General features: G+C 47.2%; 2 protein-coding genes across 2 annotated transcripts; both read right to left on the bottom strand.

Annotated features, from left to right (window-relative positions):
* Nucleotides 1–318: 318 nt before the first annotated feature.
* Nucleotides 319–8,918, bottom strand: sanbr (SANT and BTB domain regulator of CSR). The gene is made up of 21 exons (XM_070916079.1): nucleotides 8,812–8,918; nucleotides 7,845–7,996; nucleotides 7,529–7,700; nucleotides 6,992–7,091; nucleotides 6,549–6,787; nucleotides 6,240–6,298; nucleotides 5,655–5,815; nucleotides 5,456–5,542; nucleotides 5,214–5,324; nucleotides 4,951–5,074; nucleotides 4,714–4,866; nucleotides 4,481–4,623; nucleotides 4,266–4,362; nucleotides 4,143–4,175; nucleotides 3,958–4,057; nucleotides 2,503–2,588; nucleotides 2,004–2,032; nucleotides 1,659–1,732; nucleotides 1,402–1,490; nucleotides 1,109–1,191; nucleotides 319–996 (listed from the first exon to the last, which is right to left on the bottom strand). Exons 2-21 carry the CDS (start codon nucleotides 7,992–7,994, stop codon nucleotides 960–962), a joined length of 2,127 nt encoding a protein of 708 aa, XP_070772180.1. The 5' UTR covers nucleotides 7,995–7,996; nucleotides 8,812–8,918; the 3' UTR covers nucleotides 319–959.
* A 913-nt stretch (nucleotides 8,919–9,831) lies between these two features.
* Nucleotides 9,832–13,908, bottom strand: pex13 (peroxisomal biogenesis factor 13). The gene is made up of 4 exons (XM_070916293.1): nucleotides 13,781–13,908; nucleotides 12,200–12,906; nucleotides 11,616–11,738; nucleotides 9,832–10,838 (listed from the first exon to the last, which is right to left on the bottom strand). The coding sequence occupies exons 1-4, from the start codon at nucleotides 13,852–13,854 to the stop codon at nucleotides 10,471–10,473; spliced, it is 1,272 nt and encodes a 423-aa protein (XP_070772394.1). The 5' UTR covers nucleotides 13,855–13,908; the 3' UTR covers nucleotides 9,832–10,470.
* Between the last annotated feature and the right edge of the window lie 918 nt (nucleotides 13,909–14,826).

Raw genomic sequence — 14,826 nt, 5'->3', positions numbered from 1 at the left:
GCACCCAGATGCACATGCCAGCCCTCTGCCCGGGACTACACCGTTTCTACAACATGAACAGGCCTCTTTTTTTAGCCTCTCTGGCAAGAAGAAGAAAAAAAAAACCCTCTAAGGGCTGAAAACGGTGTAATCGGTACAACATCATTCAACAGTTAAGTGGAGGAAATCGTTTGTGGATGTCACCTGGCAGCGAGCTGGAGCAGAAGGTGGCAGGTTGTGATCAAACTGGGGCAAAGTTGATTGTTGCGAGCCCGGTGATATACCGCCACCCAGTGGACAGTAAACAGAAAGAAAAACATGTCAAATGAAGGCCTGGGGTGCAGTGTCAGTCGCGTTTTATTGGTCCCAGTGTTGTACAGTACTGTCACATTCCAATACAGACGGGAATGACTAGAAACTATATGTCTACCAGAACTAACTGTCTGTCTCACCCAGACGGCCGGGCTTCACCACAGAAGACAATGGATGCTAATACAGAGTTAATGACGTGGTAGTTAGTTGGACCCAAATGATTCAGATCTTCAGGTAAGATTGGCGGTCGGACAAAGAGTAAACTAGCATTTCTCGTGTTCTCCTTCGTAGGAACCCCCAACTTGCCCAGCTCTGAATATAAACCCTAAAGACAACACCGGTCCAGATCCAGAGCTCTCCTTTTTTCTCAAGGACTGAGCACAGCTGCACAAATAAATAGCTAGCTGAGCGACAGAGGGTGCAGCTGATGGTGATTCATACATGGTCACCTGAGTTAAGCACAGAGGGTGGGGGTGGGTGGGGGGGGGGTCTGCAGCTGGGTTAGAAGTTAGAAGGTGGCCGTGCTAGAGGGGCTGCCAGTAGGAAGTTAGTTAGTGCTGTGCTGAGCCCCTCACAGAAGGACCTTCCTCTTTGTTCTCTTGAGTCTTCATCAGTGTTCATGCTCGCCTCTTCAGCAGCTCAGAGGCCTTTTCCCCCCATCGGGACCTTTATGTTGTCCGGATTTGAGCGTAGCGCATTTTCGATCTACAGAGAAAGTAGGAAGATGGTAAATCATCGAACGGGACGTGATGAGGCGTGTGTGTGTGTGTGTGTGTGTGTGTGTGTGTGTGTGTGTGTGTGTGTGTATAATGAGCACCTGGGTGTCTTCTCTGAACTCTGTCTGGCTTGAGAGCCACCCTTAAATTGCGCTTCCAGTCTGGAGTAGATTCCTCCTGTAGGCTGCAACAGTAACCACACACACATGCGCACACACGCACACGCACACACACACACACACACACACACATTGTCCAGAACAAAAACAAGCTGACATAAGCAGAGGCAAAAAAACTCAACACCAATCATGATGTGAAATAAGGCAATAAATGCTGACACCTCCTGCACCCTGATACTAAACAACATCCTGAATGTATGCGAACAGATACTTGCCTCTTTAGTGTCCTTTGATTTGCTCTGGTCCTGGTCTCCAAACCTCATCTTAGTCAGGTGGCTGATGATCTCCACCATGCGACGCTGGTCTGGTTCGTCCGGACAAAAAAAAAAAAAAAAGAGAGAAAAAAGAATACAGAACACAAAATGCAAGAATAAAATAGGAGCAATTAGGAGCCTCAGCCTGGTTTGAATGGGTGGTGCATGCTCAAAGTGCCTAAAAATATCAAAGTATTAATAACATTCATTTCCTTTACCTTCTTCCCTCTGAGCGTCCTGGTTGTATCGCATGGAGCGAGAACTGTCCCACTTACTCTTCTGGACGCTCACGCTACAAAACACACACACACACACACACCACAGGCACCGGTGTCAACCAGACTCCAGTCAACAAACGACACACACTTGATCTAGTGAGGTGCTGGCTTAAAGATGGACTCTGAAAACACTGATCTTTAACAGCAGAACAGATAAAACATTTACTGCACGGGTTACATTTAAAAATTCAAATTCAAGATGTGTAGCTTCCACCCACGTCTGATACTGTACACACAGAGGCATGAGGGTGTTCTACACGACCTTGTGTTTCCAGATGGACTCACGTGAAAGGTGTGTTGTCCCTGGACTGTGACTGAGGGAGAGAAGATCAGATTTAGAGAATATAAAGTTACAGTTTGCCATTTGAAGTGTCATTATGTGCTGGAATAACACAGTTACTAACAAACAGTATAAAAACAAACTGGTTGGACATGATGTGTCTCTTTAAGCAGATGTTTTGCAGTGGTAATGCATAATTTAGAGTCAACTGCATGAGTGCAAGCTCATGGAAGCTGAATCAGTTTGCTTGGATAAACAAATTATGAACAACTTCTAGTGTTTTTATATATGTATCCAAAATTTTAAAAACTCACTATATTGCAAAAAAATGTAAAGATTTCTTTATGTATATTTAAGACATTTCCATCATTTAAGGCCCCCGCTGGAAATAATCACACCCTGTTACAGTCCAACAAGTTCACACTGTGTTGTGCCACAAGCCCAAAAACAATTCCACTTTTACTCCACTTTGGAATTTGAATACCGATGAAGCCACAGACTCACTTTCTCCGGTTTGTCTTTGCGTTGGAAGTTCGGGGAGGACATTTGTTTCTTCAGAGGTCTGTGGGTCTTCTTGGCCTTCTTGGCAGCTGGAAACAGAAAAAGAAAAAACAATCAGGATGAATGTGTTGGCCGCGTCTACCGCCACCTGATGGTCGAAGAGAGAAACTGTTTTCTTTCCCCGTCCTTAAAAAATAGGGGGGGGGGGGGGCTGGCTGTAACAACAACTAGAAGTTAAAAATAAACGGGATGAAAATGTGGAATGAGGGGAACAGTGGGGGTGCACTATAAATAGAGCTCCGTTTCACGATGTGTCCTCCTTTTACTTTTATCATTTAAACTACAACAGTGACTCAGTGCTGAGGGGACGCTGCTGCCGGCACCGCCAGGTCTCAAAGGAACCAAACTCCATTGAAACATTTCATGCAAATAAGCATGACATTTAAAATGAGGCAAAGGCATAAAAAAATATATATATATATCCATATCACTGTTAAGATGTTCGGGAAATATCTATGCGGAATTCTTATCACATTATCACCTCCGCTCTCCACATCACTGCAGTAGCAACCGTCATGGCTGTCAATCGCTGTCCGCCGCTCGAAAGAGCTTTTGAGACGACACACACAATTAACCACAAAAGCTGCAATTAAACTGTCATCACAGGACAAAACTGTTAGAATAGTAACGACAAGATCGGTTACGATCCTGCAATTAAAGCTGGCGACAGCGTTTTAATGACATGAACGTGTCCGGAAGCAGTGCGCCTACTCTGTAACGCAAATGAAATAGAACGTTTCAAATCAAGGCCAGGTGAAGTCGATATACAAATACAATAATAAAAACAGAGAGACAGAGAGAGTCACACTGATGGGGTAGCTTTAGGGAACGTTGAAGTTATCAGAGTGCAAATCCTCCACAGACGAGATCAAAGGTTGCCACGTTAAAGTCAAATTTGAGCCCCTGACTGGAGGTCTAATCTTCTCTAATTTTAGCATGCTGTGGAGGGCAGCGCCCCCCCCCCCCCACCCCCCCGACACCACTGGCTTTGTTCAGGATTACGTCCTCAGACAAGCTGCCCAAACAGCGCGGCAAAGGCCGTGCCGGGATGTGCGCCTGCCACCGACCTCCGAAAGGACATCAGGAATAGATTGCCGGTACGTGCTAAGCTCCGGACATCTCCAGAACATATGTATGAGGGTGGCGGGTCCCCGGTGGGGCTTAAACTGTGAGAGGTTAGCCTTTGACCAGCGGAGCCGGTGAATTGAATAATGATATGTCTCACACAGATGGAGGAGGAGTGTATTTTCCATATCCTCCTCCCACAGAGCCTTCATCATGTGTATTGCATGTGACGCTTTAGTTTCAAACATATTTGCAGCGACAATTTTGACAATGAAGTTCAACGAGCGGCCGCCGACATCAGATCTGTCACAGAAAGCCACAAAGCGTCTCCACCTTGTTTCTTGGACAGCTCCTCTTCGTCCCCCACCTCGTCTTCGGTGACCTCTGACCCCGTGGTGTACTCCTCATCCTCCGACAGGAGAGACTGCTGCCTCTGAAAGGGGCAAAGGCCACGCGTTTTCAGACAATGACGACAATCGACGTCAGATGTAATGAGAGCGATGAGAGAAAAGTCCTACCAGTTGCAGACTCCAGTTTTTCAAGAGGGAAAACTGGTTGAAAAGAAGACGGAGCTGTAAGTCAGAGCTGTACAAAATGACGCAGGCAGGAGACAAGCATCAGACAGAGAGAAACACACTCACAGTGCTGCCCTCTCCTCTCAGAGGTCCCAGCAGTGTCGGCTCCAGGAGGACGTCACAGTCCTGAACCTTCTCTGCACCGGATGGGCTCTCCTCAGTGCTAACACACACACACACACACACACACACACAAAAACACAGAATCTCATTGGGCCCTTTCACAACAAGTGTAACATGTTGCCAACTAGTCGGCCACAGAGACACACACTCGTGCTCACCCCTCTGCAGCTGGTGTGTTAAACAGACACACTGCGTCTCTGTGCAGCAGCAGGTCATTGAGGACTCTGGTCTGGGCTGAGGTCGCCTCGTCGCAGCATTCTTCATCGGGCACGTTCACTATGTGGTCTCGCATCTTGCAGCCCTGAACGCACACAAACACATGGCGGTGGTTCCGTTGTTACACAGCGTTGTGTGTGTGTGTGTGTGTGTGTGTGTGTGTGTGTCTCCATACCTTGGGCATGCCAGTGGGGTCAAAGCGGAGCACCCTCTGGTTGCAGCAGGGGTAGATTCCTGCACCATGCCAGCCTTTCTCTGTGCCCATGCCAGGGTACAGCACACAGTCCGGGTGGTACTTGCAATGGGTCAGCTCTGCACACACAAACACCTACACACACACACACAGAAACTCTTCAGTCAGTCTTGCTTGCTCGCATCACACATCCATAACCTCACACACAAAAACACACACCTGTTGGCATCGGGAGCAGGTGAGGTAGTTGACGGTACCCCAGATTCTCCAGTAGACCAGGACCCAGGACTTGAGCTCCTCATACAGACCGGTGATGTATTCATGCACGTCCCAGCTCTTCTGTCTACAAACGCGCGCACACACACACACACACACACACACACACACACACAGAGTGTGATCAAGAATTTTAGCCCTTGGGATGTTTCTGTCCTCCATGAATCTCGCCACGTATGTGTCGGACTGAGTGGCTGCTATAATACCTCGTGTGTGTGTAGATGATCTCTCCGCGAGCATCAATGTTGATCTTCCCTGGAACACAAGAGATCTTCCTCTCCGTGTCTTTGGTCAGCAGTTTAAGGCACAGACCACACCTGCGATTAGACACACACACACACACACACACACACACACACACACACACACACAACTTAAATAGTAAAACACATCTGATATATCAAGGCCGTTGCTAAGCAGCAAGGTGAAGCTAACCGCTGCTGCTCACCTGTAGAGAGTCGAGGCATTTCCTGGTGAATCTCTGCTCTGGTAGTTGGCGTCGAAGAGGCGCTCAATTTTCTTCTGAAACAGTTTGCTTTGGGGGGGGGGTGGGGGGAGGATAAAAAAAAAAAAAAAGAAGCTATACTTGAAAAAACGAACCCAGTGACTGAATGCGTGCCGATGTCCTATCACCACGGACCTCTCACCTCTTGAACTTGTCTTTTTTGTCCCGGACGTCGTCGGCCTCATTGTGGTTGAAGAGCTCGGCGATGCGGGTCGCCAGGTTGCTGTTGATGCAGTTCATGTTGCAGGGCGTGGCCACGATGGCGCTCATGTGCTTGTGGCAGTACTGGATGCACTCCTCCACCTGACCACGTGGACAAGCATATACCGGGACTCGCATGAGGCCTTTCACAGCGACGGCAAGCTGGAATTTCAATTCTCCGACACAAACACTAATCAAGCGCTACTTTATCGGTGCTACAATGATAGGTCTTCTTACAGAGCCTCAGTAAGTACTACAGAGCACCCATGCAACATCAACTTAACAAAGCTCTATCTATGGGCCTCTTGTTTTTCCTGGACTAGGAGAGATCACCAGCTATCAGTGCTGAAACACAGACACATTTGCAAGCTGCAAGTACAACTCTGCGTCTTTCAGCATCTCTGCTATGAGACCTTCTCAGGAATATGTTGTTGCCAGGCCACAAATACAAATGGCGTCTTACATCTGAAAAACAAAAGGCCCGAGGCACACCACCACACCAAGCATCGCACGTCACAACACTTACTAACGTATCCATCTTCAAGAACTCGGAGGAGATCAGGATTGAGATCACATTGCTGGGCTCTGTAACCGACAAACACCACGTGACCAACCAAGCAAAACAACACAGAACACACAGCCGGTAACCCACCAAACACACACACACACACACACACACACACACACACACACAAAGACCGCGTTTAGTGCCCGATAAAATCGAGCACCACCCACGGATTTACACAAACAGGTAGTGTCAGTGACCGCTCAAGCATTCCCACGTGTCATAATGTGATGTCTGTTTATTGCTTCGCAGTGTTTTCCGAGGATTTACCGAGCCGGGGTTTGTCCTTGTTTCCCTCCCCCGCCGAGTTCCTCCTGACGTAGTTCATGAGCCAGTCGAAGATCTGCACGTCGCAGTGGACGGAGATGTCCACCTCCTCCCACCTCTGGGAGTCCACGGACAAGTACTCGGCAAAGTAGCGCATCTCTTTGACCAGGAGATCCCTGGGACATGTGAAGTCCTGCTTCAGGTTCTTGGTCTCATCGCACACGTGGATGACCATGTTGGGACTGTAGGGGGGGGGGGGGGGGGATTCAAAGTGCATTATTTTCAAAGAATATACCCGACAGTGAACCGTGTTATAGCTGCCTTTAAAGTCCGCAGGGTGCAAGGGATTACAACAGATTTTGGATTTAAGGTGGGGTATCATTTAAAGATGCTGCTGTGGGAAACAGCACTGAGGGGGAGGCTGAGGAGGAGCTCTCAATACTTACTCTCGTGGCTTCTGAGGTTTGTTGTCCTCCTCTATTGAGACTCTTTTCTCTTTCTTCTCCACAGCACCAACCCTTCCTGAGGTTCCTGTCGACCTGGACCCTGCTGACACCAGCAGAAAACAGGCAAATATATACATATTGTTCCCGCTGTTTTCTACAGCGTTTGCTGTGCCTACTTCATTTGATACAAGCTTTTATTACATGAAAATTAAATAAAACATACAAAACTTTCTTCCTGTGAGGTGAAACCCTGCAACGGCAGCAACAAAATGATGCAAACTTGGCTTTAAGTGGCGTAAAATAAATGGATTAACCAATTCAAAATGACCCATTTAAGTTCCTCTAAGTCTTTGCTAACATTACGAGTGTCTGCTCCAGGTCTGATGGTGCGGGACTGAACAGCCTCCTGCAGCACAATCCCACTTTTAGTTTATAGACGTATAACATATATCCACATATATAAGATATCCAGTATGACTATAAACACGTTTAAATACCCAGCTCTTGAAATGGTACCTGGACGACTCACTAACTGACCTGTAACTTTGCTGCTGCCCTGGCTGCTTCCGGTCTCCACCACCTCCCCAGCGTCCAGCAGCGTGGACACGCCGTCTGACGGGGACGTGCCTCCTCCCGTCAGGGCATTACATTGGTTGTCCACGTGAGGAAACCCCCCCGTGCTCTTCAGCTCCTCAAATCGACGGGCACACTGCAAGATCACATCAGTGCCCAAAGGATTACCGCTCATCATCGAGCCTCATGTCACTAAACCATGGAATGAGCGATGGATGGGACAGGGTGGATGGAGGGGTGGACGGATGAAGCACCCATAGTTACCCAGCATTCCAGTTACCTCCTTGGGAGTGAATCCGGGAACCAGCTTGGCTACGTTGTCCCAGTTTATGGGCTGGGGCACCCCCCACAGAGAGCCCAGCACCATGTCCAGAACCAGGACGTTGTTGTCATAGGGGAAGTTGTTGTTGTCCGAGCAGAAGCGGCTCATCTCTGCAGATGAGCAGAGGGACAAGAAACAGCCAACCATTAATCTAAACCAGAGCTAAAGTCACTGGGGGATCCACAGAAAAGGAATCGCCAACTATTTTAATATTCCAGCTTCTCGACTTTGCTGCTCTTTTTAGTCATTTGTGATAGTAAACTGAATATTTTTGGGGGTATAGACTGATGGGACTGTCAGGCAAAACAAAGGGGTTAATCATTTTTATGATTAATTGTTTAATCAGGGAAATAATCACACGAATCCATACTGAAAATAATAGATAATCGTAGCCCTGATACAAATGATGAATGATTTAGCTTCTATGAGACCACCCCTACCTCAAGTGAAATGGCAGCTATAGCAGTCACACACATATTACATATCACATTATACTATCATTATGATTATCATCACGTTATTAAGTAGTCTCACATCGATCTCAATTGTTTGCCAGTTGATTTTTAAAGAACTTTGTTTGGCGACTGATGGTTTGCGTAATGCGTCACTCGCCCGAAATCAAAGTTAGCGTGATTTTCTGCCATTTCAACACGTGACAGGTCATAACGCCCTGAAGGCTCTGCAGAGAGCTTCACTCTGACAGAAAATGCGTGCGTTTCACGCACATGTGGTGGCTGTGCGGGTGTCTGATGTGAATTCACGGTATGCAATGGAGAAACACAGTAGAGTAGTGACGCTGGCGCAGGCCGAGTCCCCCCTGTCCTCCTCCTCCTCCTGCTGCTGCATCAACATCAGATGCGTTTGGGTCAAATCAAATAATCACATAATTCCAACAGCAACAAGGACAGAAATATGGTTAACATACTTATCTGGTGTCAGGAATGTTCCTCCCCGTCGTCTCGAGCAGTACACTAAGCGGGGTGCCTGTTTTATGCCATAGTGTATGGATGATGCTGATGTTGCGGTCCTCTCCTACCGGCTAACTGCAGCCATTGCTAATGCTAGCTAACTTCGCTGGACAGGATACGCTGCCTTCGGGTACTCCTCGTAAACCCCTCCTCACGAGCGCCACAGGACGCGTCACGACCACTAGTGATGCAGTCAGTCGTTCAGTCTTGCTTAGTTTTTAACTTTACTTTATGTTGCAATGCCAGGACTAACTGTAAGGTATGCACCCCCGTGAACAATTTTGCTCACTTTAATTGAAGTGGGCAAGTCTTGCCAAGTCTCTTGAGCAAAGTAGCGCTGCGATCAATTCTGTAAGACATTTAATAAAAAGTAGACCACGAGTTAAGAATCTTTTGTCAAAGTAGTATTTCCAAGGTTAACAATGAGCCTCCCCAACCCAATTCCATAGATACCTATATTTCCGATAGTTCATGAAGGCACCATTAGCGTCACTCAAGCTAGCACGTCAGATCGCCAAGTAAGTGGCTACTTTAGCATAGATGTTTGCGTATGTTTAAGCCCAGTAGCGCGGGGAAAACATCTTCGACGGGCCGCACTATCAAAAGACAAACTCGGCGGTCCAGTTGTAAAATAATTCAGACAAGTAGTTTGACGTTTTTTTGGTTGGTTCCTTCTGTATCTGCAGCGCTGACTCGTCCCCGTTGTCGCACTGCAGCAGTCCAGGCGTCCTGTTGCCAAGATACAGCGGCCGTAAACCCACTGTTTCTGCCACAAAACAAAAACCCCAACAAAATAAAGTTGCATCACAAAATAACACTAGCAATAATATTAGTACAACAAAAATGAAACTAAACTAAACAAAGTAAGTACATAATGTGAAACCCCTGCTATTACTAACTGTAATTAAACCTGCTTTTGTAAGATCCAACTTCCAACTCCCATTCACTTGATAAAAGATATTACACAGGCAAAAAAGGATTTTTGAAAAGATTTATTTCCAAAATAATTATATTAAATACTTACAAAATTACTTTCTGCGACTAACGAACTGCTGAAAATGTGCAAAATTAGCCCCCTCTCATTCTAAATGAACCCAATAGCATTTGCTTGACGAAGAAGACAAGGCAGCCTACAAGTGAGGGCCGAAACCAAGTACAAGGTTACATAATCACATTATCAACAACATACCCTGGCTTTGTCCATGTCATTATACAGATAGTGTATCAGTGCACCTCATTAACTTGACCACTGAACCGACCTGTTATTGAACAATCTCGAGACATTACATCTTACATCAGGCATTCTCAGAGGAAAAGCAGTGTATCATATACAGCTTGCACAAGCTCTGACTAAAGAAATATGAAGGTAACCTCCTGATTTGAGACACACTGGTTCTAAACAGAACAGTACAACAGGCGTGTTTGATGATTTGATTCATCATGGAGGAGCCTGGGAGCTACTTGGGGGGAATTCTTCACACGGACCACGGTGTTTCCCCAAATATCTACCGTCAGCTGATTATTAGTCAAGCTTCAGAGTTAAAACACTGCAAACAAGTACTGACTGAGCCAACCAATGCTATGAACACACACTGACTTGCACACATTCGCAAACATCACAAGTCCGTCTTCTCTGGGATGTTTAGCGCTGTGCTGGAGGGCATACTGGGGTTGGATGTTCCCGCGCTGAAGGGAGCCGGCGTTTCTGCGTACACCGACTCCAGCAGCTCCTCCGCGGGAGCTGAGGCGGAGGCTGAACCGAGGCCCGGGGTAAAGCCTTGGGCAGGGTGTAGCTGCGGGTGCGCGGCAAGGGCTGCCTGGGAGGCCCGCGCGCTCTCTTGCTGGACCTCAGCAAGCCTCTCCGCCTCTGCGTGCTTACGGCCTCTCCTCTTGCCGAGGACCTTGACGTAGTTGGCTGGGACAAGTCCTGTGGTCTGACCGTCGGTGCTGGCCAGCAGCCAGCCACGCACCCTGGGCTGTTGCTCTAAACAAAAAAGGGAAGAATAAAAAGGTCGTGATCGGAGTTCGCCAACATGGAGGAAGTTCACAACTGTCTCTCTTGGGGGGGAAAACACACAACGCTGTTCTGTCGCTCCAAAGCATGTCTTCCTCTTCTGTTGTTGACAATTTGTGCGAAGATGAAAGCCTCGCTCAAGAGATGGACTTTAAAAAGGCTATTTGATCGATGCCTTTGCAGTGTACACTATGCATTTACAACACCACATGGACAGGAAAACAAGACTCGTAATGTTTATGTGGATCCCGCTAGTTACAATGGCAACCGCAGCTACTCTTCCTGGTGTCCATTTAAAACAAAGATCAGCAATCAACAATGTAGTAGTACATAATGAAGTTAAGGAAATAACCTTCACCTATTAAGACAATATCGCTATAACAAACACATTGTGTTCAAAACATTAAATAAAACTTTACCAAAGTTGTCTATAATATTGTGTATTTAGAAAGAAATCTACCCGACAAGGAGTTGGTGATGTGGATACAATCCTCTGTCACTGTATATGTGTAATTTTATGTTGTTATATTGAATATATATCATGATACAATACATTTTCTGGAAGAAAAAAAAAGATCAACTCCGAAACTGTTCACAGATAACCAGATGAGAATCATACTGAAATCCAATACTAGCGTAAAACACTTGCATTCATTGATTTGCAGCATTGACCACAGCGGCCTAGTGCACCCAGACGTGTTACACCATTTTCGGATTTGACGACAGCAGTCATTAAAGAGCTCTCACCTTTGGGGGCAAGGTTGAGCATGTCTCCAGCCCGCACGGAAATCTCCTCCTCCGATGCAGCTGAGAAGTCGTACTCTGCCCGGGCCACGACATGGTCATCCTCCCCGCTCGCCCAGTTAGTGGCTAAATAAAAAGAAACACAACTCACCTTTTACTTGTTAACAGTTACAGGGAAAAGACGGGCTACACACACCAGAACTATTCTCTGGTATAGGATATCTTTCCATTGATCTTTGGTGGAATATTTGATTAGAAAAACATGCCAGTATTTGCTGCCTTGTGTACAACTGATGCAAGTCTTTGACATTTCCCGGCTACTTTCAGAGAGATCGGAGAAGGTTGTCTAATTGATACTACTGAGAGCAGCGGCTTGCCACAGAGCCACAAGACACAAGTTTTCATTCCAAGTGAAGTAAATAAAGCCAGCAGTCACTGTGCTTGGCTGAAAATGCAAACCTGCAAATCCCGTTACAGGATTGACCCTGAATTTGTGGAGACGCAGATTTGGGGAACAATTAAGTGTATAAAAATGTGGAAGTTCGATATCTCATCTGCAAGTACAAAATCTTGAACGTAAGGCTCACCATTTTCTTCAGGGCCAGGGCTGGAGCTCAGCAGTTTCCAGATGAGGTAGGGCCCCCCCAAGACTACAGCGAAAAACAGAATGATTGGCCAGGATTTCACGGGCTGATCCTCCATCCCTGCTCCGTCGCCTCTGGACGCACTTGTAGCCAGGGCGTCGCTCGCGCTGTCCGCCCACAAGTCCTCAACCTCAGCGTCTGACCTTCGCCCCAGCAGCCTCTGTAACCGCCGGTAGAGGTAGCGCAAGGTGCGCACCAGAGCGAAGGCTGACAAAACTCGGGTGAGGTGTGCACGCAGCCGCGTTAGGTGGTTGGCTACGTCCAGCACAGCACGGAAACTGTTATACACGGCTGAAAAGGTGGCGTCCAGCATCATGCTGACTGAGGAAAAGGCCTGGACGATGCTCTCGATGGACTGGAAGGCGCCGCGGCTGCTCTCCTCCGCCTGCTGCACGAACCGGCTGGGGGCAACTTCCTCCGCGTTGGAGAAGCGGCTGTACCCTCCCATGCCGTAGCCACCACCATAGCTGTAGGGGCTGTAACCCCCATACATGGAGCTCCCATAGGGGCTGTAAGAGGAGGTGAAGGAGCTGTAGGACGGACGGTATCCTTGCTGGACGGGCCGGGGGGGCACCGGGGGCACCATCCTGGTCAGAACAGGAGGGCCTGCAGGTAAAGAGGGGCCTGCAGATGGTCCAAAGTTTGTGGACCTGTTTGGTGAAAGACAAGACAGACATAGGGTTCAAAACATCTTCAGTGATTTTATCATACTTGAAGAAACCTGTCGACTCACATGACAGGCCTTGCACGCAATACTGCGGAGATGCAGACAAAGTGTTTGACTCCTCTGCTGATGTCTTCCTCAGTGTCCGGGGACAGCTAAACAGGCTGTTGTGTACCATCTGCAGATAATCTTTCCCCTGACCTTGCAGTAACAATCTGTATAAAAACTTTCTCGTCCTATCTCTCTGGGCTCAGCTCATTCATTCATTCATTTGACTGTGCTGCGAGTCCACCTGGAGATGCCCAATTGAACCTCCACAAAAACACAAGTTTTGACTTTGACTTCGTGCTTTACTCAACGGACACTGCCACCACAATATCGCATTAAAAACTGCCCGAAGAGGGGAAGGGCAACTAAACATGATTGCAAGGTTTCAGTTAATGGTCTTGGGTGGTGTTTATGTTCATCACCAAGACAAAAAACAAAAAAGGATCAGGTTATGAAGTGGAGCCTGGCGAGGAACACTTTCCTTAACGTTACTCCAGAAGAAGACACATGACAGGGCCTCATTGGGCCTAGCTAGCTGGTTAGCTGGCTATTTGTACCGCTGTTACTCTGTTTAAAAAGGCTGTCGTTGACAGGCTAATGTTATTCTGAGAAACGGAAATAAGATAGGTCAGCTAGTAATGGCTCATACCGCCATGTCAAAGACTCCACTGCCTGGGTGATGTCCCCCTCACTTGTGCCACCGCCTTGGCGTAAGCTAGCTAGCAACAACAGCGAGCCAGCCGCTCCAGGCAGTAAACACAGGAACAGGTCTTACGATAGCGAGAGAGCTAGCGCGGCTACAGCATGTCTACCTGTAATTTATAGGCGCACTCATTGCCCCTGGAATCCGCCTTTCCCATGGCTTTGGCGGAGACTGTGAATCCATCGCAGAATATAGCGTTATGTCCACAAAGTGTGAAAATAATGCGCAGCCTGGACCCTGCTCCACTGACAGCGTCACCTGCTGCCTTCCCGTGCTTCTCGTAATGTCCTACCTCCAATATCGCAACACATCTACATGTGTGTGGATTCAATAGCCCTAAATGGACTATAAACCCGTCAAACAATACTGGATTTATTCAGCACATATCATTTTGTCTATTAGATGTTGGCACGGCTTCCGTGGCATTAATCTCCAAGCAGACAGGATGGAATTTCCCATCATTGAAATATTCCCGACACCACGTAAAGGCATCAAATGTGCTATCAAGTGTCGTGGTCAGACCAGAATAACTTCAGTTGAATAAATTTAGTTAATGCAGCTAAAGCTATCAGAAGACCTGAATATATTTAGCAGTGATTCATTTTTTTTTTTTTGTCACTGCTTAAATTACGTCCCAAATCCAGTAACAATTGTGTTTTGTTTTGTTTTCCACGCTCGATTAGTACAGTCTGGACACTTAAGCAATTCAACGCACTTCTCACGTAAGTCCAGCAGAGGGTGCTGTGACTTCTCAGAAAAGAAGAGCCTCTTGATACGCGTTTACAGCCTACAAATATTAACGGAGAAAAGGGAATTTCCCTCATCTGTAATACACTGTGGTTTAACAAAAGAACACGTGTTTTCATCAGCATTTTACCAACTAATGTCCACTCACATTGACAACAGTTGGCAAAATTTTAAATTTCTATTGATTCGGCTAAAGAGAGACATCAACGCTGTCATGAGGTTTTGGACTTCGTTGTGTACCTGCCCAACCTTGCGCTGGGAAGTTCAGATGTAAAATGTGAGCTGTTGTCAAGTAAACGTGACCCCCCCCCCCCCCCCCCCCCCCCCCCCCCCCCCCCCCCCCACCACCACCACCACACGGTTGCACATGACATGATTTCCTCTTTTAACACATACTCGCTATCATAG

The sequence above is a fragment of the Enoplosus armatus genome, chromosome 12 (genome assembly GCF_043641665.1).
Source record: "Enoplosus armatus isolate fEnoArm2 chromosome 12, fEnoArm2.hap1, whole genome shotgun sequence".
NCBI lineage: Eukaryota > Metazoa > Chordata > Actinopteri > Centrarchiformes > Enoplosidae > Enoplosus > Enoplosus armatus.
The sequence above is the reverse complement of the archived record's forward strand: the minus strand, read 5'-3'. Positions and strand labels throughout refer to the sequence as shown.

What these genes read in the sequence shown, in the direction of transcription:
- sanbr (XM_070916079.1), bottom strand. Translation starts at nt 7,994, where the DNA reads ATGAGCCGCTTCTGCTCGGACAACAACAACTTCCCCTATGACAACAAC. An exon ending in AAAAAAGACAAGTTCAAGAG is followed by an intron (nt 5,543 to 5,654) that starts GTGAGAGGTCCG and finishes CCCCCCCCAAAG; the next exon opens with CAAACTGTTTCAGAAGAAAA. An exon ending in AATCAAAGGACACTAAAGAG is followed by an intron (nt 1,192 to 1,401) that starts GCAAGTATCTGT and finishes TTACTGTTGCAG; the next exon opens with CCTACAGGAGGAATCTACTC.
- pex13 (XM_070916293.1), bottom strand. Translation starts at nt 13,854, where the DNA reads ATGGATTCACAGTCTCCGCCAAAGCCATGGGAAAGGCGGATTCCAGGG. An exon ending in AGTGCGCCTATAAATTACAG is followed by an intron (nt 12,907 to 13,780) that starts GTAGACATGCTG and finishes TTCACCAAACAG; the next exon opens with GTCCACAAACTTTGGACCAT. An exon ending in GCTCAACCTTGCCCCCAAAG is followed by an intron (nt 10,839 to 11,615) that starts GTGAGAGCTCTT and finishes TTTTTTGTTTAG; the next exon opens with AGCAACAGCCCAGGGTGCGT.